This window comes from Giraffa tippelskirchi, chromosome 5, assembly GCF_054371585.1.
Source record: "Giraffa tippelskirchi isolate mGirTip1 chromosome 5, T2T-mGirTip1v1.2.pri, whole genome shotgun sequence".
NCBI classification, from domain to species: domain Eukaryota; kingdom Metazoa; phylum Chordata; class Mammalia; order Artiodactyla; family Giraffidae; genus Giraffa; species Giraffa tippelskirchi.
Window position 1 is genome coordinate 1,601,445 of NC_137279.1, and position 24,190 is coordinate 1,625,634.

At 61.6% G+C, this 24,190-nt stretch overlaps 1 protein-coding gene and 1 long non-coding RNA gene across 3 annotated transcripts; one reads left to right on the forward strand and one right to left on the reverse strand.

The window, feature by feature from the left end:
* Nucleotides 1-83: 83 nt before the first annotated feature.
* On the reverse strand, nucleotides 84-19,176 carry INAVA (innate immunity activator). Of its 2 annotated transcripts, none has more exons than XM_081487496.1 (11): nucleotides 18,983-19,176; nucleotides 12,936-13,084; nucleotides 12,075-12,199; nucleotides 11,693-11,809; nucleotides 10,974-11,184; nucleotides 9,569-9,574; nucleotides 6,608-6,661; nucleotides 5,630-5,840; nucleotides 5,301-5,474; nucleotides 3,015-3,651; nucleotides 84-1,705 (listed from the first exon to the last, which is right to left on the reverse strand). In XM_081487496.1, the coding sequence occupies exons 1-11, from the start codon at nucleotides 19,141-19,143 to the stop codon at nucleotides 1,613-1,615; spliced, it is 1,938 nt and encodes a 645-aa protein (XP_081343622.1). In that variant the 5' UTR covers nucleotides 19,144-19,176; the 3' UTR covers nucleotides 84-1,612. The 2 variants fall into 2 exon arrangements, with proteins under 2 accessions (XP_081343622.1, XP_081343620.1); XM_081487494.1 differs by lacking the exon at nucleotides 9,569-9,574 and adding an exon at nucleotides 9,456-9,464 and having other exon boundaries at nucleotides 10,944-11,184; nucleotides 18,983-19,143.
* LOC145505447 (uncharacterized) lies at nucleotides 18,780-23,373 on the forward strand. Its single transcript, XR_014053050.1, has 4 exons — nucleotides 18,780-18,848; nucleotides 20,851-20,969; nucleotides 21,222-21,398; nucleotides 22,073-23,373. It is a non-coding gene; the product is annotated as an uncharacterized LOC145505447 (long non-coding RNA).
* Nucleotides 23,374-24,190: the final 817 nt, after the last annotated feature.

Sequence of the window (24,190 nt, forward strand, 5' to 3'; positions counted from 1 at the left end):
CACTTCCCACCCACCTGCTCCCGAGGGCCCTGGCCAGACCATCAGCTAGAAACTCGGCGCGTAAGAACCTTCCTGACCAGCTCGGCCTCACAAAGCAGAGTTTATTGGAGTATTTGGCATGGAAACCCCACAGCTCCAGCCACACAGCCGAGGACACAGCTGCTTCTCAGGTGCACCGGGCATCACATGGGAGCAGTAAGTTAACATGCGGGGTGCGCAGGCATGTGGGCTGCTAACCCAAGGAGGACTGTGCTCCAGGAGGACCGGGGGGGGGGGTGGCTATGCCCACGTGGCCCCAGACCGGAAAGCTGCAGGCCAGGAAGGGTAGGGATGCGGGCTTCCCCACAGGCCCGCTCCCTCCTCCTGACCTCTCAGCCGGCAGCCCAGGCAGTGGGAGAAGTGGGTCTCATCCGGGTCAGGATGTTCTCGGGGCCTCAAGCAGTATCCCCAGCTTCCATCCTGCAGACGGAGGAAACTGCGTGGGCAAAGTCAGCCTGGTGGGCCCCGCCCCTCCTGGCCTTGACTCAGTGGCTCTCTCCTGCGAGCAGGGTCCCCCATTTGGGGGTCTGACCAGGCAGCAGAAGCCCTACTAGGACAAGAGCCCAGGACCACAGATTAGCTTGGCACGGCCAGCTGCCAGGCCTCAAGTCTCAGTGCTAGGACAAGTCAGTAACACCTGTAGGGCGAGCGTCCCATGTCTGTAAAGCCAGGACTTGCCCTCCTTCAAGGAGATCTGGTCTCAGGACAGAGGCACACGGGTAGGGAGAAGCAAGGACATTCCGCCCCTGGGGACATGCCACAAGAGGCATCTTTCTAAAAGCACGTGTGCAGTGTTGGTTCTTGGGATGACGACAAAAAGACGTCAGGGGGTGGGGGCCTGCAAGTCCTCACGGGGCCCAGAGGAGGTGGTCAGCCCCAGCCTGGGCCTCCTGATGCTCCAAACCAGAGAGGCCTCAGACCCAAGGCTCCTGGGCCTGAGTCGATGCTGGGGGCCGCAGGACACAGGTGCAGTGACCAGGGCCCCGCAGGGTCAGGAAAAGAGCAGGACCTGGGAAGACAAGACTCCACGGGGACACATTGACCTTTAACCCAGCCCTCGGTGCGTGCATCACAGAGCACAATAGAGAGGGCAGGACGCACCCAGCCCGGCACCCCTACGGCTGGAGCAGCTGGAGCAGCTGGAGCGTAGGACATACGAACCGGGGACAGGGGAGCTGTCCCCAGCAGCAGTTGGGGAGGAGGGCCTGGGGCTGTTCTCCAGAGCGTTAGGGAAACTCGCCGTGGCCCTCTGTGCTCCAGGCATCCCCTGCCACCCATCTGGCACATGGAGAGATGCCACCAGTCAGAGGCAAGGCCTCACATCCAGCAGGCCAGTCTCTGGGGAATAAAGCATCCTCATATCACAGGGATTGTGCGGACAAACCACAAACATAAATCCTTAGGCCAGGGCTTTTGAACAAAAACTGGTAAAAAAAAAAGTCTCAGCTCCAGGTCATCGACCTGCGATGGGGGAAGGGAGCTGAAGAGGGCGTCGAGAGGGGGCGGTCGCAGCCCCAGCCCCGCTGGGAGACCGTTTCTTCCACCAGCCGGCCGAGGCGTCTGCAGCCCGGGGTTACACCTGGCTCATGATCTCGCCATTCTCAGGTACAAAAACTTGCACGGGGGCCCCCTCAGGCGATCTCCGGAGCACGCACACGGTGGGCACCTGCCAGGCCAGGAGGAAAGGAGAGGCGGGTGAGCAGACCGGGCTGAGGTGTCGGGACAGCACGCCCGGCCACCCCATCCTTGTCCCTGAAGGCTGCTGATTGGTGGCAGCACCGGCCCAGCCACCCAGCCCCTGCCTCCCCGGAGGCTCTCTGGGCCCAGAGGTGGCCCTATCCATTTCCGCCCCACTTCTTTTCGGGGTGTGATGGGCACCTTGACCTTTGCTCTGCCCCCTCTCCTGGGCTCAGTTCTCATCACCCTCCCATCTGGCACATTGGGCTGGGCTGGGCCTGGGCCAAGGACAGGTCCCAGCTCGCGGGAAGGGGAAGGCACTTCAGCTGGAGGGTGCGGCTGGGCCCGGAGCCAGGGCGCTGCCAGGCCCGGGAGGCCAGCTGCGGCCCGAAGAACTGGGGGCAGGGAGGGAGGCGCCGCTGGGCCTGCCAGAACCTCAGGTCTCAGGAAGCAGCCTGTCGGGACTTCAGGAGCATGGCACTTGCAGAGGCCCCTGTACCAGGGGGCAAGAACAAAGGAAGCCTCCTGCATGGTGCCCCTCTTCCAGTAGGAAGAAACTGGTCACAGAAACCAGGGCAGCCACCCTATCTCATGTTGGGGTGCTCCACCTACAAGCTGCCCACCAACCCTATCCCTGGCCTCGGGGGCCCCGGTGACAGTAACACCTCTTATCTAGGGCTTACCATACAGGGCTCTGGTCATTTCACACGCAGTACTGCCCCTAGTGGACGGGTCCTTTACTGCTCCCGCTTTACAGAGTGGGTGACAGATGATGGGAGTGTTGACTAACTGGCCCCATCCTGACTGCTAAGGGGCAAGGCTGACTTGTACCAGGGCCTGGGCACTCAACCACGGGTCAGCTTGCTTCTCAGCTGGGTGATGGAACGATGTAGGGGTGGGGAGGAGCTGACCGGTGGCCACAGGTTCGCCTCCTGCAAACCCTTTCCAGACTCTCTGTTCTGGGACCTCAAGTCAGGAAATCTGGGAGTGATTGGATTGGATTTCGGATTACGAATAGAGGCCTGTCTGGTAGATCCTCGGTGGAGCCACTAGGGGGAGATGTTTTAGGTGTCCCGGAGGGTCACCTCCACCGGCGCACGTGGGCATGCGCTCTTGAGCAGGCAAAGTTTGGAGGCCCCCAAGGGAGTCTTCCCAAGGGCTTCCCAGGGCCGCGAGGAAACGTCCGGGGACTGTTCTTCCTAGCTGAGGGCTGCCGGGCCCCCGGACTGACGGCTCTGGATTCTGCGCTGGGCCAGCCGGGACCGCAGGACCCAGGAGAGCCGGGCCGGGGCGCATACCTGTCCGCGCGGGACGGGCGCGCGCACGAAGCTGTCGGCGCCGGGCGGCAGGCTGCGCACGCGGAAAGCCCCTTGGCGGTCCAGCGAGTGGGGGCGCGCGCTCCGGAGCCGGGCCCGCTCGTGCCACGACTTGAGCTCCTCGGACACAGCGGCCTTGCTGAGCCCGCGGCCCGCGGGGTGGTCGCGCAGCGAGGGCGTCCGGGCCACGCGGCCGTGGGCGGGCGGCGGGCGCTGCCAGCGCACGGGGGCCGCGTCCTCGCCGCGGCCCGGGCCCCACTCGGCCCACTGGGCGGGCAGCGGGCGGCCCTCGGCCAGCACCACGTAGCGCGTGGCCCGCAGGCAGGCAGGGGGCGGCCGGGGCCGGGGGCCGGCGGGGCCACGGGGCGGGCGGGACGGCGCGGGCGGGGAGAGGGGCCGCAGGAAGATGTCGGGGCTGCTGCTGCCGGGAGGCGTGGGGTGCGACAGGCTGGACGCTTCGGAGCCGCTGTCCTCGGAGCACGAGCGGCAGGCGGCGCGCGGCGCGGGCGCAGGGCAGGCGCAGGAGGGCTCCGGCGCCGTCACCGTGTAGTAAGTGGGGCGGCGCCGCGGGAGGGCGCTGCGACCCCGGCCGTCGGGGCCTGCGCGGAAGGGATCGCTCCTGCGGGGAGAAGGGGGGTGGGCACTGAGCCAGCCGTGCCTCCGGGGTCTGGGGACCGAGGCATCGCCCGGCCCACCTAGCGTCCTGCACCCCACCCCGTCCCGCTCCACTGCATGGCCAGCCCGGGTTTGGGGCAAGGAGGCCACAGCTGCGTCCTGGTCTCAGCCATCTCAGGTGCAAGCGGTCGGTCCAGTGGCATTTCGTCCACACGTCCTGTCCGGGCGGACACTGGCAAGCATCTGAGATGAAGGCCTGAAACCGGCCCATGGCACCGAGGGACGACCTGGTCAAGGTTCGGAGAGCCCAGGGCTGAGGCCAAAGGAGAAACCACCACGGGACGCCTGGGGCCTGGACTTCAGCCACCAGACTGGGGGACAGTGGTTTCTGTCCAAGCAATGGGCTCTGTAGGGCGGCCCCAGCCAGCTGGGACAGCCGGCCCAGGACAGCCAGCCCCTGGGGAGTGAACAGGCCTGCCCATCCAGAGGGGGTGCCTTTCGCTGATCTGCACACAGGCCCTGTGTGTTAAAGGCCCGGGTATGTGCACTATAAGATGCATTGCTGGGCTTCAGTGCTGCCCACGGGCACAGTTAATCTGAGATGAGAACCCAGCCACGTCCGGAGGCTGCCCTGGACCCCTGGGAGGGCGTGGCCAACACTGCACGTCATCCCTGGGTCACCGATCAGGCAGGGATCACTGACACTAGCCCCAAAGCGCAGAGGACTCAGAACAGAGGGCGCAGTGGGTGCTCATCCTTCATGGGTTCTGTATCTGAGGGTTCACCTGCTGTTCGAATGGATTTGTAACTTCCAAATCCACACTCCCAGACTCTGGTCATGTGTGGACACAAGGTGGTGAAGATTCTGAGCTGCCTGACAGGCTCTCCCTGCTGAGACCTCAGCTCTCACCCTGCACACAAAGGCCCTTTGCACAGTCTATTTAGTGTCCTGCTTTCGTGTTGTTATGCCTCTGTAGGTGATTTCACTGATTAAGACGGCTCTGAAGCTGGTGCTGCAGGGCTGTCTGGTGTCCGGAGCACGAGGAAGCTGGGCGTGCTTTACGGAGAAAACACGGGTTAGATGAGCTGCATGCGGGTGTGAGTTCTCGGCCTGCTGGCCCTGAGTTCAGTGAGTCAGTGGCATGTATTAGATAAGGTGTCTTTCAACAGAAACTCCATAAAACAAGTTTACGTGTCGATCAGTTGACAGGCCAGCAGCTGTGACCCTGTGTGTCCCAGGGAGCAGTGGTTTGTGGTGACTTCACAGGACATAACTACCCAAGGAGTGAGAATCAACTAGACCAACTGAAAAAGTGAACTGTCCCTCGTCAGGGACCAATCCCAAAACAAGCACAGACAACCGCCAAAGTCCCTACGAAGACACTATCCTCCCCCAGCAAGACAGTGTTCTGGATGGGGAGAAAGGTCGTGCAAAGAGACAACACCGGAGTCTCTGGAAAAAATCAAGTTGCTTCATCCGTGACTCGCCCTCAGCTTTGCCCGTCGGGGCACAGCCTCTGCTGAGACGTGCTTGAGAAAGAGTCTCAAGGAGAAGTCACGGCACAAGCCCCGTGTCGCCCACGGGTGTCCCACATAGCCCTGGGAGCCGCCGCCTTCCAGACTCCCCAGATGGCTGGGGGGCCTGGTTCTTACCTCAGGGGCTGTGCATGGCCCCTCCTGCCCTGCATGTCAGGGGTGGCCGGGGCACTGGTGCGGCCCTGCCGCTGCCCAGGAACACTGCGGATGGGGACCACGCAGTAGGAGGCGGGCTCCAGTAGCCACAGGCTGGAGGTGCTCGGCCCATCCTGCGGGGTGCTGGCCGGGCTGCTGGAGGTGGAGGGATTGGGGACGGGTCAGCAGTGGGAATGCCTCCACCCAGGGGTGCCAGCCCCGGTGGGGGGAGAAGCCTCCCACACTGTGCCCGGCCACGCCCCTTCCCCCAGTTCCCACTCGTCCCCAGCCCTCCCTTCCTCCTGCCTGACCTGGACTCGCTTCCGGCCTCCGAAGACTTCCTGGGCTTCTCGTAGGGGTGGTCCAGACTCGTCTCCTTCCAGGGGCTGTTCTGGATGGGGGACCGCTCCAGGCCCCCCGTCTCAGGGCCTGCTGGCTGCAGCCCCTCGAGGCTCTGGGGCGGGAGAGGCCGAGAGGGTGGATCTGGGGCCTCCGGGGGAGGTTTTGGCACTTGAGGTGCCTCTGCAGGTAAAAGAAACCCAGTGAGGGCAGTGGTGGGGGAACCGGCCCAACTAGAACCTCCACAGCTTGTTCCCTGTTCTCCCTCCCATGGCTGCTTGTCCGGCTGTGCCAGGCCATGGCTCTGGGCCCAGATGTTCCAAAACACTTTCTTCTCCTTTGGGACTCACTCCCTCACGGCTCCATGTTACACCTGCCTCCTCCAGGAAGCCTCCCCAGATTGACTCTCCTGGCTCACAGGACTCCACCGTCTATCCTTTGCTCCTGGTGTCATGTCTGCAGCTGACCTCCCATTTCCTTATTTTTATTGTCAGGGGCCTGGGCCGTCCCCTGGGCAGGACCGCACCACCCTCTTGGTCCACCTGGACCCACCCCCGCCACCGGCATCGTTAGGGTTTGTAGGCAGGGTTCTCAGTCTATGAACTTGTGCTTCTTCCCTCGGTGCTACCCTGTTTTCACAAAGGGCAGCGGCTGTGGCGGACCAGCTGAGGCTGTGAATGGTGCCCACTGAAGTTAAGACTGAGTCTCAGGCCACAGTAGGGGCCCAGCGCCCAAGGCTCTCTGCTGGGACTCAGCTTCCCGCCCGGGTGACTGAGCGCCTGCACGGGTGATGGGCCGGCCGGCCCCGCGGTCAGCAGGCACGTGCAGGTGTACGTGGAGCAGACTCCGGGCCTGGCCCCGTGCCCCCCGCCCTCCAGCTCACAAAGGGAACTCTCCAGTAAACTCGCGCAGGAGCCCAGCTGACACGAGTCCCAAAGCCCCTCTCTCACCTTCCTCCCGGGGCAGCCCGTCCGACAGGGAGCTGTCATCTGAGGCGCTGAGCTCTGGGGAAGCCAAAGGGGAGAGGAGCGGGTGAGGAACGGCCCCTGCACTGCTGGCAGACCCGCCTGCCCGTCCCCTCCTGAGGGCACTCCTTATCAGGAAACAACACCGGGCTGGGTGCGACTTTGTTAACGGGAAGGAGAAAAAAGTCAGAAGATTGGCGTGAGGAGACGGGAAATCTGCTTTTAATGCAGGCCCTGTCACTAGCTTTGAGCCTCAAAGAATCCTGTCAACACTCTGGGCCTCCACTCCCCCAGGCCCTGTGCTGGCAGGCTTTCCAGGCTGGGGAGGGCACAGGCAGAGAGGGTCATTCTAGACTCTGTTGTAGAGATTTCACTAATTTGCTATAGTCTTCTGCTACCACAAATACAACGCAACTCAAGGACCCCAAACCTGAGACCCACAGACGAGCGGTGTGAGTGGGAGCTGGGACCATGGGGTCCTGGGACAATTCAAGGGCGGTCTGGCCGGCTGACGGGGCAGCCTCCGGAACTCACAGAGGGAGCACTTCTCTATGGGCACAGCGTGGGGACCCAGGAGTCAGAGGACGCGAATTTGCCACTGCCCCTGAACAAACTTCCCTGGTGGCTCGGATGGTAAAGAACCCACCTGCCAAACAGGAAACCTGGGTTCAACCCCTGAGTCAGGAAGATCCCCTGGAGGAGGGCATGGCAACCCAATCCAGTATTCTTGCCTGGAGAATCCCATGGACAGAGGAGCCTCGTGGGCTACAGGCCATGGGACTGCAAAGCGACAGACACGACTGAGTGACTGACACTTTCACTTTGAGCAAACTGAAACTTCAGACGCCGGGTCTGCACTGAACACGACCCGGACGGAACTCACAAAGCATTTCAACCACGTTTGAGAACGAGGATGAGGGCAAATTCGCGACAGCTGATGTTTCTCTTGGGCTCTGCTCAGTGCTTTGTACCCTGTGAGATTACATCTCCGTCTCCGTGTAATAGCTGAGGCCACGGAGGCTTGGATGAGCTGATCAAATAGCTCAGGTCAATCTGGCATTAGGTGGCTGAGTCAGATTCACACCCAGACAGTCTGACCAGGCTGGCTCACCACCGCCACCACTTATGGGCTCAGCTATTAGCCAGCTTCTTGTGCAGAGGTCCTTACTCAGAAAATTTCAAGATTTGGTTTCCAGCCATCTGAAAATTCTAACAAGGATTGCCTGATGGCAGGCCTACAGGACAAACCCGGTTAATTGGCTATTTTTATAAAGTTCCATTGAAACTCGGCTACAAGTTTCTTTACGTAACATCTGGCTGCTTTCATGATATGAAGGCAGAGTTGAGTAGCGGTGACTGAGACGGTACGGCCCACGAGCCTAAAAGATTTACTCTATGGACTGCTACAGAAGATTGTCAGTCTTTGCTCCTCAGTTTAAATGAAGTAGGGGGAATGGTGGTCCAGTGGTTAATAATTCACCTTCCAATGCAGGGACACAGGTTTGAGCCCTGTTCGGGAAAGTAAGATTCCAGGCTGCGACTAGGGAGAAGTCTGTGTGCTGCAATGAAGACCCGATGCAGCCAAATAAAGTGTTTTTTGTTTATTTTTTTTAAAGAAGAACTGTTGTGGACATTATGCCATTAATATATCATGCATTTTAAAAATGGACTGTAGCCCACCAGGCCCCTCTGTCCATGGGATTCTCCAGGCAAGAATACTGGAGTGGGTAGCCTTTCCCTTCTCCAGGGAATCTCCCAACCCAGGGATGGAACCCAGGTCTCTGGCATTGCAGGCGGATTCTTGACCATCTGAGCCACCAGGGAAGCCCAAATAAATAACTTTAAAAAAAAAAAGAAAAAACTGTTGTGGACATTATGCCATTAATATATCATCATTTTAAAAAATAATTAAAAAAAAAAAGAACAAGAACCTTCACACAGACAGAGCAGTTTGTAAACGGTGCCCCTGGAGCAGCTCAGCTGACACCATTCTGTGCGTTAGGGTTCACCTGGGGAGCCATCCTCTTCCTGAATCCTGCTTCCCAGCCTCTGGTCTTTTACAAAAACCTGAGGAATCGAGACACTTCTGTTTCACCAATGTCAGCTGAAGACATTGTGGGGCTGCTCCTGTCACAGTCCAGGGGTGCAGTGGGGTGAGAGTCGCGTGTTTCGGGTTTGACTACACGGTCTGGGAAGAAAGCCATTCCCCCGCCGTCATCCCGAATCCTCGTAATCCGAATTCCATGGACTGAGAGGTGCAGTGCATGGGTGGGAACCTGGAGGCCCCTGAAGTGGTTCCCAAGGGCTGCTCACTGCCTCGGCCACACGGAGCCTCTGGCCCCGCAGCGGCAGCAGGACACCCCAGGCGGAGGGTACTCACCCCCACTGAGCGCCCTCAAAGCTCCACCATCCAACCACAGCCAACAGCTGCTCGTGGCTATTTTTAAAAAAATGAAAATTTAGTCCCTCAGCCACACAGGCACAATCCAAGCACCCTATAGCCCCACGTGGATCTGGAACGTTTCCATCCGAGAAATTCTACTAATGTTGCTAAAAGCGGGCGCTGTCCATCCAGAGGCGTCCCGAGCACCTGCTGCGTTAGATCACCACCGGGGGCATTTCTCCCGGGCTCCCTGTGGGCAGTGAGTCCCACACGGGACCGCTCTCAGCACCTGCGGAGGGCCAGCCAATTCCTCTCACCCGGCACGGTTACACTTGCAAATTGAATAACCAAGAGGGCGGGTGGATTTCTGTTAGTTTTTTGGTTAGTCTGTTTGCTCTTTTTTTTTCTCTTTAATTCAAAACACCTTTCAGCTACTAACTAATTATCAACCCCTCCCGACTTCCTTGTTTCAGGGCGAGCCCGGCTGGACAGAGGAGCCACAGGAACTGCTTGTCTCCAACCACCCCCTCCTGGGCTCCCAAGAGGACGCTGGAACCCAGGACCTTGGCCTTGTTGGGACAGGACTGCGTGTGGAGAGCAGGCCTGTTTCTCTGATCAGGAGGGTGAAAGCACCGCTGGGCTGGTCCCTGGGCATGGCTCTGTTTCCCCTGGACTAAGTGCCTGCCTCCGGTCTCCTGGGGACGGCTGGCCAAAGCCCCAGGCGTGTCCTGGCCTGCTCCCCACTCCCGACAAGACGCGTCATCGTCACAAAGATAGCAGCGGAGCATCACCCCACACCGCAGGCCTATGGTCAGGGCCCCCAGATGGTGCGAGCCAGGAAAGGATACAGGAGGCTGAGACACACGGCCGGGACACGGCCGCTCCACACCGGCCCAGGGGGCCCTCGGGGCTCTGGTGCCTGGTCAGCTGCTGGGAGGCCGCATGGCGGGTGCAGTCGGGAAGGGAAGGGGCTGGAGGCCTCCCCACTCAGAGCCGGTCTGCCCGGCGGTCGCAGTCCAGCCCTGCCGGCTCCGTCTCTACCGGGTCAGCCATCATGTGGACGCCCCTCCTCCCTCGCCCCCTACTCCTGGCTGCAGGGGGACCTGCGAGGTGTCTGGCCCACGCTTTCCCCCCTGAATTAGAGGCGACCCGTGGGGGCAGGGACTCCTGAGGCCGCATGGGGATGCCTGTCTGCCTGCCGCACCGCTGCAGGGCACACACAGGGACCAAGGCTTCGGGCTCCTTGGGTGGCCCTGGCAGGAAGCCCACCCTGAGGGGTGGGGGTGGGAGCCGGGGACTCCGGTGAGGCCTGGAGTCCAGTTCCACCAGAGCCACCAGCCCTCAGCAGGCCAGGGACCCAGAAGAAGCCTGGGGGAGCGGCGCCCAGGGCCACAGGCCCAGGGGATGGAGCTGGAGGGCTCAGGTCAGAAGAAAGAGAGGGCGGCGCCGGGAGAGGTGCTGGGCTGGACCAACGGCCATCCAGGGACCGGCCTGGGCTCGGGGACTGGTCTGAGGCTCAGTAACTAAAGAGCAGGGCCCGCTCCCGACCCCGTAGCTCTAGATTCTTCAGGGGCTTTGGGGATGGCGGGGGCGCGGGTGGGGCTGGACTTCCAGCAGAGCCGCTGGCCCTGAAGCGGTCCCCTGAGGAGACGCGGTCCCCTGAGGAGATGCGCTCAGAACGCGGCCCTTGGGAGCGCCCACAGTGGACAGCAGAGCCTCATGCCACCCGCCCTGTGGGCAGCAGGGCTGAACACGCCCTGGAGATAAGTGGACAGCCTGCGCAGCCCCTGTCCAGGCTGTGTCCAGAAGGAGCGGATTTCAAGCAGGAAGCTGAAGGGAGAAGCACGCTGTTTTCTAAGTGGGGAGGGGTCTCGGGGAGAGCGGTGGTCCTGGGAAAGGGGGTGGGGCTGGCCAAGGTCCGGGGGATGGGGCGGGGGCGGCCCAGGAGGGTGGGGGGCGGGGGCTCACCTGGGCTGGGCTGGGGGCCTGGCGGGGGATGCCCCCGCCGCTCCCCCAGGCAGCGCTGCAGCTGCCGAAGCTTCTCCTCCTCCAGCCGCACCGCATGCTGGCGCTGCCGGCGCACCTGGCGGCCCAGGTTCCCCTCGCGACAGAGGCGCCGCGCCGCTTCGGCGATCTGCAGCTGCAGGGCCAGCTCGCGCTCCAGGCCGCTCAGTGGGTCCTGGGGGAGGACGTGGTCAACGACCACAGGCAGCACCCCCTGCCCACCCACCCGCCGGCCCCGGGCCCCAGCTGGCAGCCTCCAGCTGAGCCCCGCAGGGGCGCGGGCCGAGGTGGACATGTTCCGGTCCAACTCAAAGTGCAGAGGAGTCCAGGGGCTCTGCAACTGCTCACAGCACAGGGCGAAGGGCCCGATCCAGCCCCACGGCCTTCCACCCATGCTGAGAAAGGGGAAGACAGCCCGGGGGGCCAGAGCAACCCACCCATCCAGGCTGGCTGCCTTTTGGCCCTTGGGGGGAACTGGCCCAGTGCCCTCCCTTGAGGCCCCAGCCCTTCCAGTTTCTGCCCAGGCAGGGCTTTCCCGAGGCCCCTGTGGGCAACATGTGGGCGGGGGCCCCTGGCCCCCCTGGCCCCGTCCACCAAGAGCCAAGCGCCTCGAGCAGCGGGATGGTGGCCTGGGGACAGGGCCGTCCGCCTTGAGGACCCGGGATGGCACCTGGCCGACTCACCTCCCTGTGCAGGGCCCACTCGTCCAATTTATAAGCGGCTCCGATCCTGCGGCGGACCTTGGGGGCCTTCTCCCCGGGTTTGAGGGGGAACTCCGCTGGCAGGATGCCCGTCAGCTCCTGCGGGGTGGGGGGACGAGGTCGTGCCAGGCGGCTCTCACAGGCCCAGCCCTGGGCAGAGCACGAGCAGCCTGTCCAGCAGGCGCATGTGACCCGTGCCCGCCCGGCCACCTCGGCCCGCCCCGCGTCCAGGGCTGTCCCTCCTGCTCGCCGTGGCCGGGCCTCTGCACGGGCGGGGATACGGTGCCCCAGGCGCCTCTCCTGTGCTGTGCTGTCGGGCCCCCCAGGATGCTCTCAGCCCCACCCGCAGCCGCGCGGCCCTCACCGCCTCCCGCAGGCAGAGCCTCCTCAGCTCCTCCAGGCAGGCTTCCAGCCGCTCCTCCAGGGCCCGCTGCTGCTTCCGCACGGCGTGGGTCAGCTCCTTCGTGGGGGACACTGGGCTGTCGGGGCCTGCTGGGGATAGGACCCTGTGCTCAGGTCCCGGGCACCTCTGGCCCCTCCTCGCCCGCCCCAGCCCGGATGGTGGTGCACACGCGGGCTCAATCTCACGCCTGTCCAGACTGTGGGCCGGCTGCCACGGCACCATGTCACAGCTGCAAACCAGCTCGTCTCCCGCCGCCCGACACCCTGTGACGGTTCGGAGGACGGGCCACCCCGCCCGCCCTGTGCTGATGGTGGTCAGGGTTCAACCCTCCCCCTCCCGCCCTCCACCCACGGCCACTGACTGCTTTCTCTGCTGCTTCTCCTCCTCCTGCTTTTCCTTCTCTCTCTCTCACACACGCATACACACCACCCACACCTCTTATCTCTGGTCCTCTGTCCAAACCAGTCCCCCCTGGGCCCACCAGCTTGCACCGACCAGAGCCTCAGCCCCTCACCCCAACCAGATAAGACTTTTTCAGCTTCTGAAGCATCGTGGAGCCAAGGGAGAGCGCCGCAGATACCTGCCTAGGTAGGGCCCATGTTCCTGGCCAGACCCCCAGCAAGGAAAGCCCTCCAGCCCTTCTGGTGTCTGCCCCGCAACCCTCGGGGCCCAGAGCCCAGGACTCAGGGACTCGGGGAATGGAGGATTCGGGGGCTCAGGGACTCAGGGGGCCTGAACCGCTCCCCTGACTGCAAGATGATGCCGCCGTCAGGGAATGGGGGACTCGGGGACTGGAGGACTCGGGGGCCCTGAACTGCTCACCTGACTGCAGGATGATACCGCTGTCCGTGTCGCTGACCTCGTCCTTGCTGTCCATGGTGGGCTTCTGGGAGGAGGGGGCGAAGAGGAGGAGGGGCTGACACCCTTCCCAGCCCAGGCCAGGACACGGAGGTGGCCTGGAGTTTCCCCAGCTTTTAAAAGAACAACAAAAAATGACAGAGGTAAAGCCCTGAACTTCCAAACAGAGCTGATTAGTCGGATGTGTGAGGGTGGGGCTGGGGCTGCGGAGTGGAGACCTGGCCTCCGGGGGAGGGAGTCTGGGAGTGGGGCGGCCTCGGTGCTGGGGTGACCCTGCCCTGGGTGGACTCTCAGCCCAGCCTAGCCGACCACCGCTGCCCTCCCAGAGAAGCCTCGAAGCCCAGGGGGCAACAGCAGGGCTGGCCCCGGGGACCATGACACCGGGAAGAAAAACTGTAAGGAGAGGAGCAAAAGAAGAGGATGAGACGGGGCGGGCAGTGTCTGTGCCAGGAGGCGCACCATGCCCACTGCCCGTGGGGAGGGCGCTGGCACGCAGCCAGGCCCGTGTGTGCGCCCACAGCCCAGGCCCCCTGCTTTGTCTGCACCAGGCCGTCCATCCGAAGGTAGGTGCCCAAAGTGCCCCTCCAGCTCTGGGCTACCCACGACGCCTGGGAGACCCCTCGGAGGGGAGGAGTCCAGGACATCACGCCCCCAGCCAGGAGAGACACAGCGCACACGTTTGTGTCTGTGTGTGTGTATGTCTGTGTGTGTGTATGTCTGTGTATGTGTGTGTCTGTGTATGGGTGTGTGTATGTGTGCCTGTGGGTGTGTATGGGTGTGTGTATGTGTGTCTGTGTGTGTCTGTGTATGGGTGTGTGTATGTGTCTGTGGGTGTCTGTGTGTATATGGGTGTATATATGTGTGTGTGTTTGTGAGCAGAGGGTGACCAGAGCAGAAGCTGCCCAAGCGCAGGAAGGTCGTGGCCACCGTGCCTCCCTGGCCCAGGCGCTCACGTTTCACGTGCAGCTCAGGAGTGCTCCCAGGTGAGTGTCCACTGGCACCAGTGACCACGCCACCCCTGGAGGCCGCTGTCCCGGTGGCTGCTGGCTGGAGCTGGGGTGGGGAGGCCGGGCGGGGCCCCGGCAGGCGGCCTGGAAGGAGAGCCAGCCACCTCCTCACTGAGTCAGCCATTGAGCAACAGTCCAAAAGTCCTTCCGAGTTTCTGTCTGGGGCTTATCCTGCCTCTCCTTGGGGCACGCCGCCGCGCGGGGGAGGTGGGCTGCTCAGCTGGGGGAGGAGGCTGCGCCGGAGCAGGGCAGGTGTGGGGAGGGACTGCGCCCGGCAGGCCAGGGAGCACCCCACTGCCCGCGCACAGCCGTGCAGATCCGTGTCAGAGCACGGCCCAGCAGGGCACCTTGGGCATCAGCTAATCCTAGCCCGGAAAGCAATTTGTGCCTGCAGGTCAGAGTTCTGGTCTGCCACGGAGAGGAACCGAGACCAGGGCACTCAGGGTGAGCTAGCTCTGACCCAGTCCGTCCTTCCCAGATGCTCCTTCCTCCCGGAGCTGGAGCTGGACAGAGGGCAGGCAGCTCCCCCGTCCCCCCGTCCAGCCTGAGCTTCCCCAGAAGCTGGGCTCGGCCCGGCCAGAGAGACGAAGCGAGGCCGTCTGGGCGAGCACACCTGCCTGGTTAAAGGACAGGGTGGCGTGGGAGGGAAGCCACCAATTAGTCACACTTACTAATTAATTATTAACCACTCAGGAGTCGCCCTGGGAAGCGGTGACAACTTGGCCGGCTTCTCAGGCCCATGTCCTGTTGGGGGAGCAAGCAGGGATGGTGGGGACCAAGGGCGTGGGCTGGCCGGACAGTCCCCTTGGGGCCCGGTCTCTCCATCCAAGGTCAGGGGCAGGCACTCTGGGCCCCTGACTCGAGCATGGACCTCGGAGCCCAGGATTCAAGCCTGGGTCCTGCTGCCGCCGCCAGGACCTAGGGAGCTCACCTCACCTCACCTTACTGGCCGGGGCCCCCATCCCCAGCAGTGAACGCTGGACAGCACCCCAGGTGCTGGCCAGTAGCCGCCCTGAACGTGAACCTCTCGGCCAGCGCCAGGCTGAGATGGAAGCCTCAGCCGTGCAGCAGCCCCTCCGTGCCCCTGTGGAGGGGACCCTGCCCCAGGGCCCACAGGCTCCCACAGGTGGGAAACGTATGGCTTTCAGAGAAAGACAGTTCCGGGACCATCCCTGCCTCTCTGCACTGGAACCTTCCCTGCCCTCCAGACCTGCGGCCCCAGCGGCGACCCCATCCGGGGCCCTAAGCCGTCCACCCAGCGAGCAGTGTCCCCAGGAGAGGGCAGAGGAGGACAGGAGGGGTGCAGGGGGAGGAAGGGGTGCCCTGCGCACTCTCCCGCCAGCAGAGCCACGGGGGACCCTCTCCTGCACAAATGTGGCCCCACAGCCGGGCCCTGGGCCTGTCTCCCCTGCCCCGCAGGAATCGAGCAAGGCCCCGGAACCAGCGCGTCGGGGCCTCATCTCACCACGAGCACCCCCGCCCCCTGAGCCCCAGACACGAGCAGGGCCACGGCCGGGGCCCCGCTTCCAGGCCGGCCGGCTTCTCCTCGCCCCCAAGGCCCGCGCCAGCCACCTCACCTCACCTGCGTCCAGGTTTCAGTCCAGGCGTCAGGGAAACACCTCCTGGTCCCGGTCAGGGGGCCAAGGGGCCGGCGTGCGGCCTCAGGGCGTCCCCAGCCGCCCCGTGCTCCGACCCAGGGTGGCTCCCCGCTCTGATGGCCAAAGGCTGGCCCTCCCCAGGGCCCGCCCGCGTCCCTCCCAGGCTGCCGGGCCAGGGGAGCCAGGTTACTTGTTCCGACTTGAGTCAGAGGGAGGAGCGGTGAGCAAGCCCTTCCCTGCACAAGGCCTGCCGCTCAGGCCTCTGCACTTCCGGGGGCAGCGGGGGATGGGACCAAGGGCTCCCCGCAGGAACCCCAGGAGAAGGCAGTGGGGTGAGGCCTTCAGGGCCTCCAGAGCCCCGCCCGCCACCCAGGTGCCCGATGCACACGGTGCCCGCACGTGGGGAGCACCAGCGAGAAACCTGGACGCTGACAAGGGCCCCCGCTCCCCTCCACTGAAGCGGGGCCCAGGCCGAGCCAGCTTAGAAACCCCAGGCCGGCCGTGACCCTGAACTCCAAGCGGGGAGGCTCCGGGGTCCCAAAGGAGGCCAGGCTGTTCCCTCCTCTGACCCCAGATGTCTCTGGCCAGATCATCAAGGCCACACCCGCCCTGTTTGTCAGTGACGTCCAGCCCCACAGGGCCCGCCCTGAACCCCAGTCCACAGGAGGGCCGCTGGGACCCCGGGCTCTAAGCCCACTCCCCACACACCGGGGGCCACAGCCCAAAGTGTCCCCAACCCACCGACCCTCAGGCAAACCCAGCACTGCTGGAGTTCAGCCTGTTTCTTTGGGGAAGCAGGGCCAAGGCGGCCAGTGGTCCATTCCCAGCAGGAAGGAGGCCTTGCCTGGTGGCTCAGCTGGTAAAGAAGCCGCCTGCAAGGCAGGAGACCCCAGTTCCATTCCTGGGTCGGGAAGATCCCCTGGAGAGATGAACAGCTACCCACTCCAGTATTCTTGCCTGCAGAATCCCATGGACAGAAGCAGCCTAGCAGGTTACAGTCCACGGGTCGCAAAGAGCAGGAACGACTGAGCGACTGAGCACGCAAGCACAGCAGGAAGAAGATGGGCAGGTGCTGCCCAGCCAGGGACCCCTCAAGGCTTCCCCCAGCACCTCCCTCCCCACCACGCCCCTCGCCCCGGGGTCCCAGCGCTACATGTTTCCAGATGGCTCCCCAACACCCAGCCCCCAGCCCCAAGACCACCTCCCCAGCCCCGGAACCCAAAGACCACCTCCCTCCCCCAGCCCCCTGGGAAGGGACAACAGAGGACGTCACCCCAAGCATCTCCCATGGAGCTGTGTCACAGACACAGACGGCCCCTACCGCCCCTACACACCCCCAACGGCCCTCACGTTCCTGCACACACCCTCTTTCCAAAGTGCGAGCCCCGCGCCCTCCGGGCTGATCGCCCCTGTCTGTCCCAGGCTGAGGCTGAGGGGTTCCAGCAGGGGGCAGCCCCTGTGCTGGGGGGCCGCCCTGGGTCCCCAAAGCACCGGCAGCCCCCCCTTCCCCCACCGCCGTCCCTCCCCATCCCCTCCAGGTTTGTCAGTCTTCCCACAACAAACGTGGAGGTGCCCCTGAGGCACACCCAGCCTCCACCTCGCCCATCCCCCAGCAAGGGGAGGTGAGGGAAGTTTCTAGAATCAGCTTGTAACATAGTTTTTAATACATTAAGTAAGATGAAGAGAATGACTAAGAGAATCAATTATAATGAAATGCAGTTCTAAAAACGAGACAACATAAACTCTATATGTTTCTCTATTAATATTAAACAGGATCCAGTCGTCTGGCAATTCTGTACGACCAGCAGCACACTGGGTTCCTAGACAGCTTTCCCAGCGGCTGTGATACGACGCCCTCTGGCATCTATCAGTGGCAAATCACAGCTGCCAATGGCGTCTTGTCTTCATAACTGAAGGCAGTGTTAACTTTCAGTAAAGGCTGATGAAAAATAAACCTTTCCCATCTGAGTACAAGACCCTCTGAATCCATTCTATCCACCAACGCTCCGGTGCCCATTTGTTGCTGTTCAGTGGCTCAGTCGTGTCCGACTCTTTGACACCCCATGGACTGCAGCACACCAGGCCTCCCTGTCCTTCACCATCTCCCTGAGCTTGCTCAAACTCATGTCCATCAAGTCGGTGATGCTATCCAACCCTCTCATCCTCTGTCATCCCCTTCTCCTCCTGCCCTCAATCTTTCCCAACATCAGGGTCTTTTCCATGCCCATGGACCCAGTTAAGAACCTTGTCCTTGGGTAATGCCCCATCTCTTGAGTTCAGGAAGAGAAGGACGAGGATCAGTCCGTGTGCTGATCCTCAGGAACCCTCAAAGATCCTGTGCTCCCTCAAATTCACCTGCAGCATTTCCCAGCCCAGCAGGATGTGAGGCTCGGAGTGGGACTGGCAACCCAGCTCTCCCAAGAACCCCGAGATGTGGATCTCCCTGGACTCCAAGCCCTTCGATTCATGGTACCCAGGGGGAGGTGGGCATTCCAGAGGCCTGCTGGACAGCAGCGCTGTACTTCCAGCCAGCACCCCGAGACCCACATGCCAGAGCATCATCACCAGAACCACCAGTCGGTGAGGAAGCGGGGTTTCCTTGAATACGTGGAATCTGATCTTTGAAAGGAGAAGCTGCATCTCTGTTGGGTTTTCATTTCCTAAGGATAAGTCCTAAATCAGAGGACTCTCCCACCTCCTGCATCCACCCACTCTCCATTATGTTTTTAAAGTTCCTCCTGTAAGTTCCGTGTGACACACGAGGTTGGAAGTTAAAGCAAGGGGGTGTGACCACCGCCCATCCCCACCAGCACCCAGCAAAGAGCAGTCTCGGCGGCTCCGAAAATTTCAACAGTCACCCAACGGGTGGTCAGCGGCTGTCTTCCCTTTCCAACAGTCAAAAGAGAAAGAAAGGAGTCATCCCGGGACCCCCAGGGCCCAGGGGGTGGGAGACGGTTCCTTAAACTGTTTCCTTTCAGCTGGGCTCCCCTCCCGCTGGGAAAGGTGCTCGCCTTCAGCGAGTGACGGGGGAGCGGGCAGGGACGGCGGACTCCACGACGGCCTGGAATGCGCCCTAGAATCAGACCTCTAGGCTCGCCTCCAAAAGCCCCTTTGTCCGGTCCACCCCGCTCCCCTCCCCCACCGCGCCCTCCGCGTCCCGGAGGCCCGAGGCTCGGCTCCTTTTGTCTGGCTTCCCGGAACCTGCCAGGGGGTCCGCAGGCGTGGGGAAGGTCGGAGGAGAAAGGTCGAGGAGACGGAAACGCGCCTTTTCGGTAGGGATTCGGAATTCCCACCCCCCGGCGAATTCGCCCACTGCCCGCCGGGGCCCCCTCCGCCTCGGCGGAGGACCGGGGGGTGAGGGCTCGGCCGCCCCGGCCCCCGCGCCGCGCCCCGGCGCTGCCCTTACCTGTCCCATGGAGGTCCCGCGCCGCCCGCCTGCCCCTGCGCCCCCCGCGCGCGCCTCGCAGCCTCGGGACCTGCTCGTCCAGGCCGGCTCTCCTCCCCCCGCGACTCCTCCCGGCCTCCCCGCCCCGGAGGTATTTCATTTAACTTCGGCATTCGCAGCATCCCAAATGTTAAAGATCCCAAGACATCTGTCCCCTGGGGCGTACCAAGGCCCAGAGGAAGGAGGGGGAGGACGCGCGCGGAGACCCGAGATTCCGCTCCGGGAGCCGGGGCGGGGCCGCGCGGCGGGGCGGGGAGGCGCCCGCGGTGGGGGGGCGTCCCGCGGGGACCCCGGCGCGGGGGGGCCGGCCGCCTCCCCCCGCCTCCGGACGCGCGCGCCGCGGGAGACCCCCGCGCCGCCAGTTCCCGCGGCCCGGCGGGGGAGGCTCCTCCCGGGCCCGGGGCCGCCTTCCCTCCGCGCGCTCCGGCCGGCCCGGCGGCTTTCGCGCCTGGAGAGCCAGGCTGAGCGAAGGGGGCGCCGCGCCCACCCCCCCGGGCCCTCTCCGCCCTGCCCCCTCCCCCTCGCCGGGCCCCCGCCCCCCGCCCGCTGCGGCCGCGGCCCGGCCCCTCCCGCGGGTGGCGGACGGGCCGGGAGCGGGGGGCGCGCTCGGGGGCTGCGGGGCCTCCTGCGGCTGAAGGAGCCGGCGCCCCGCCCGTCATTCATTCGCTCACCCGCCGGGTCGGGCCACGCTGTTGAGGCACCTACTAGTGCCCCGCCCGGCGGGTCAAAGTTCAAGCGGCCCCCCCGCCCCCACCCCTGGCATCCCCGAGCTGGAGGCGCGGTTACTCGGCAGCAGGGTCAGAAGGAAGGCCCACAGCACCCGGCGGGGGGGCCGGGGGCGGACGCAGGCCGAGGTCCGCACTGCCTGCCCGAGGGGGCCGTGCCGGGAACCGGGGGTTGGGGCATGAGAGGAGCCCAGGGCAGCAGCGACGGGACGCACGGAAGCCCAACGGCAAAGGACCCCGGGAGGGTCTGGGAGCTGAGGGAGCGTGAGGTGTGGGGTGAGGAGGAGGCGAGGGTCTAGGAAACGAGCCGCCGGCAGGGGGCCCGGGGCGCAGGGCCGCTCCGTGCGGTTGTCCAGGTTGTGCATCAAACTAGGAGGGAACGCGCACCCAGGCTCCACACACCAAGCCCCGAGCCTCGGCCAGAGCCACATCTGCCTAGAGGCGGTGGCTTTTTCCAGTTTGTACAGAGGCACTAGGTGAGCTGGGCTTCCCTAGTAGCTCAGACGGTAAAGCATCTGTCTGCAATGCAGGACACCTGAGTTTGATCCCTGGGTCCGAAAGATTCCCTGGAGAAGGAAATGGCAACCCACTCCAGTATTCTTGCCTGGAGAATCTCTGGACAGTGGAGCCCGGTGGTCTACAGTCCATGGGGTCACAAAGAGTCCCACATGATCCCACCTAACACACAGTAGGTGAGCTAAGCTGGCTATAAAGCCATGTGGACCAAGGATTAAAGATTTTTACCCTGAATTAAAGAAAAGCTCCAGGGAAACAGAATTAATAGGATTTTCCCGCCCCTCCCTCCATCTGTGTGTGTGTACAGACATACAGAGAGAGAGGAGTTGGTCCATGATACTCCAGAGGCTGACAGGGCCCCAGCCTGCAGGATGGACTGGCTGGCTGCAGGCCCAGGAAGGGGTCACAGGCCAGCTCCAGAGGCCGGCTGCTTGCAGAGCTTCCTATTCATTAGAAGTCAATCTTTTTGCTATTCTGGCCTTCACATGATTGGACATGGCCCACCACATCATGGCAGGTCATTTGCTTGACCTGCCAGCATCTATTGTTTGTTTCAATGTTAATCTCATCTAAAAAATACCTTTACAGAAACATCTGGAATAACATTCGACCGAATCTCTGGGTACCATGGCCTAGCCAAGTTGACACATAAAATTAACCATCACACTACTGAAGACTCTTCCTAGGACAAGCTGGGCCAGACTGGTGTGAGTGATTGGTATGGGGAGGGTTGCAAAACAAGGGAACCACAAGAGACAGTATCCAGACAAGGGGTGATGGAACCTGACTTCACCCTGTGGCTTTGGGTGGGGAGGGGATGGGGGGAGTCAGGAGCTATCTGGGAGCAAGACCTGGCCTGACTCGTGAGGGACTTCCTAAAGACATGGCAGGAGGAAGGGGAGGAGCTGGGGTTTCCCAGGTTTCTGGCTTGAGTTCAGGGTCAGGTGTGTTCATTTCAGGCCATGCGTGGTGATCTGAGAGCAGTCTGGCTGCAGGAAGGGCCTGGGAGCCACGGCACGGCTGCAGCTGCTGTGCTGGGTGAGACCACCCGGGAAGGGTGTGCAGGATGACGGAGGACCAGCGGGTAAACTCCAGGAGCGCTTAAGGGGTGAGAAGGTTGTAAAGTACCTCCAGTGGTAAGCATTATTATTAGTTTTTGTTACCAGTTTAGGCCCATCATTTTTATTTTTAAAATTGTATTATTTTTTCTTCATTAAACTTCTAACTTTGTATTGGAGGATAACCAGTTAACAATATTGAGATAGCCTCAGGTGCACAGCAGAGAGACTCAGCCAGACATTTACATGTGTCCATTCTCCCCCAAACTCCCCTCCCATCCAGGCTGCCACGTAACACTGAGCAGAGTTCCCTGTGCTGTAGAGTAGGACCTTGTTGGTCATCCATTTTAAATAGAGCGTGGACATGTCCGAGCCAAACTCCCTAGCTATCCCTTCCCCCGGCCACCTAAGTTTGTTCTCTAAGCCTGTGAGTCTGTTTCGTAAATAAGTTCATTTGTGTCATGTCTTGTCAGATTCCCGTGTAAGGGACATCATACAGTATTTCTCCTTCTCTATCTGACTTACTTCACTCAGTATGACAATCTTTAGGTCCATCCATATTGCTGCAAATGGCAGAATTTAATTCTTTTTAATGGCTGAGTAATATTCCATTATATATATATGTGCCTCATCTTCTTTATCCATTCCTCTGTCGATGAATGTTTAGGTTGGTAAGCATTATTATTACTCACACAACAGAATGGTTTGTTGAGATGTTGCTTTGTAGCAAGTCACCTTTGTCCTTTCTCTAGGTGGGAGACAGTGGCCCCCCCAGTCACCTTTGTCCTTTCTCTGGGTGGGAGACAGTGGCCTCCTGCAGGCTCTGAGCCCACTGGGACAACGCCAGGGGTCCTGAGGAGCAAGGGCAGGGATGTGGCTTTGAGGGGAGATGGACTGCAAGCAGGAGAGAAGATGCCCTGTGCAGGAAGCACCCTGCGCCTCCGTGCGTGGTCCCCGGGAGAAGACGAGACCCCCGCAGGGATGGGGGTTGGGCGGTGAGCCCCAGATTGCTGGCCTCAACAGATTCTTGCACTGCACACGTCCAGAGGGCAGGAGCCCCGGTTACCAGAGACTCCTGCGAGCCAGAGCAACTATGAATAGGATGGCAGCCCTCCCCTGCTTCCTGGGCTCCTCTAAGCCTTCAAGGACATTGTGTAAGAAAACAAGATTTTTTGCCATCCCAGCAGGCCCAGGACAGAATCAGGCTGGTTTAATCAGAATAGGGGAAAAGTGGAAGCAATGACAGACTTTATTCTCTTGGGCTCCAAAATCACTGCAGATGGTGACTGCAGCCGTGAAATTAAAAGACACTTGCTCCTTGGAAGGAAAGCTGTGACCAACCTACCAGTGTATTAAAAAGCAGAGACATGACTTTGCCGACAAAGGTCCATATAGTCAAAGATCCATTTAGTCAAAGCTATGGTTTTTCCAGTAGTCATGTATGGATGTGAGAGTTGGACCATCAAGAAGGTTGAGCGCCGAAGATTTCATGTTTCCGGATTACAGTGCTGGAGAAGAATCTAGAGAGTCCCTTGTACTGCAAGGAGATCAAACCAGTCCATCCTAAAGAAAATCAACAGTGACTATTTGCTGAAGTTGAAACTCCAATACTTTGGCCACCTGATGTGAAGAGCCGACTCACTGGAAAAGATTCTGATGCTGGAAAAGATTGAAGGCAGGAGAAGAAGGGGACGACAGAGGATGAGATGGTTGGATGGCATCATCGACTCAAGGGACATGAGTTTGAGCAAACTCTGGGAGATAGTGAAGGAGAGGGAAGCCTGATGTGCTGCAGTCCATGGGGCCGCAAAGAGTCAGACACGACTGAGTGACTGAACAGCAACAACGAAAGCAATAAAGGGGACGTCCCTGGGGGTCCCACGGTGAAGACTTCACCTTCCGATGCAGGGGGTGCAGATTCAATCCCGGATCAGGGAGCTAAGACCCCATATACCTCATGACCAAGAAACCAAAACTTAGAAGCAATATCGTAACAAACTCAATAAAGACTTAATTGCACAAAAGAAATAAAGTAATATGTGTGTCTTGAGAACCTGAATTTGTAGGTTGAATTTGTAGCAATACTGTTATCTTCCTTTACACATAAGGAAACTGAGGCCCAGGGAAGCAGAATAGTTGAGTTAAGGGCACACAACCAGCCAGGGACTGATGAGGGATTGGAAAGTGGACCTTTCTGGCGCGAGAGCCCTAACCTGTGGCTGTAAAACTCCAGACGTGTAAAGGGACCAGAGACAGAGAAGGCAGGACACACGGCAGGGATAAGAGTTCCGGTCTCCAGCTCACCGGTGCTTGGCGTGCAAGGCAGGGGAGGGGCGAGGGCAGAAGTGCCGGTGGAGACTATGGCAAAGTCGAAAACCTGGGTTCCCTCCCAAGGGTCCGGCACTGCACACGTGGTCACAAGAAAAAGACAAAGCTGGAAATGCACGTTTCCCATGTGAAATCAAATCGGTACACCTTCCGTTATCTTATTGAAAATCCAGAGGAGGCCTGGACCTGGGGGTAGGAGGTATTGCTTCCCCCGCCCCCACCTCGCCGCCCTAGGAGCCCGAGCAACCGGAGACGCTGGGCTTGGAAGCAGAAACCGGGTCTCACCGGGGCCTGACCCGCTCAGCCCGTGGAGGGAGGGACCACCGAGCGGACGCCTTCGCCCCCGCCCGCTTGGGTGAAGAGGCAGGGCGGGCCTCAATCAGATCAGGGGGCGTCTGGTGGCTGGGCGGGGCCTGTCTGCACCCCGACCCCTCCCCGCGCGCCCAGTGGAGGCGCCGGCCCGGACCCTGCCCGGTCCCGCCGCCTCGGCCCTGCGGCCTCAGGCCCAGCGGAGGACGAGGACCGGGCTCGCCCGCCGCCCC

What these genes read in the sequence shown, in the direction of transcription:
- INAVA (XM_081487494.1), bottom strand. Translation starts at nt 19,143, where the DNA reads ATGCTGCGAATGCCGAAGTTAAATGAAATACCTCCGGGGCGGGGAGGC. An exon ending in CGGTATCATCCTGCAGTCAG is followed by an intron (nt 12,200 to 12,935) that starts GTGAGCAGTTCA and finishes TATCCCCAGCAG; the next exon opens with GCCCCGACAGCCCAGTGTCC. An exon ending in CGCCCGTCCCGCGCGGACAG is followed by an intron (nt 1,706 to 3,014) that starts GTATGCGCCCCG and finishes CTGGCCTGGCAG; the next exon opens with GTGCCCACCGTGTGCGTGCT.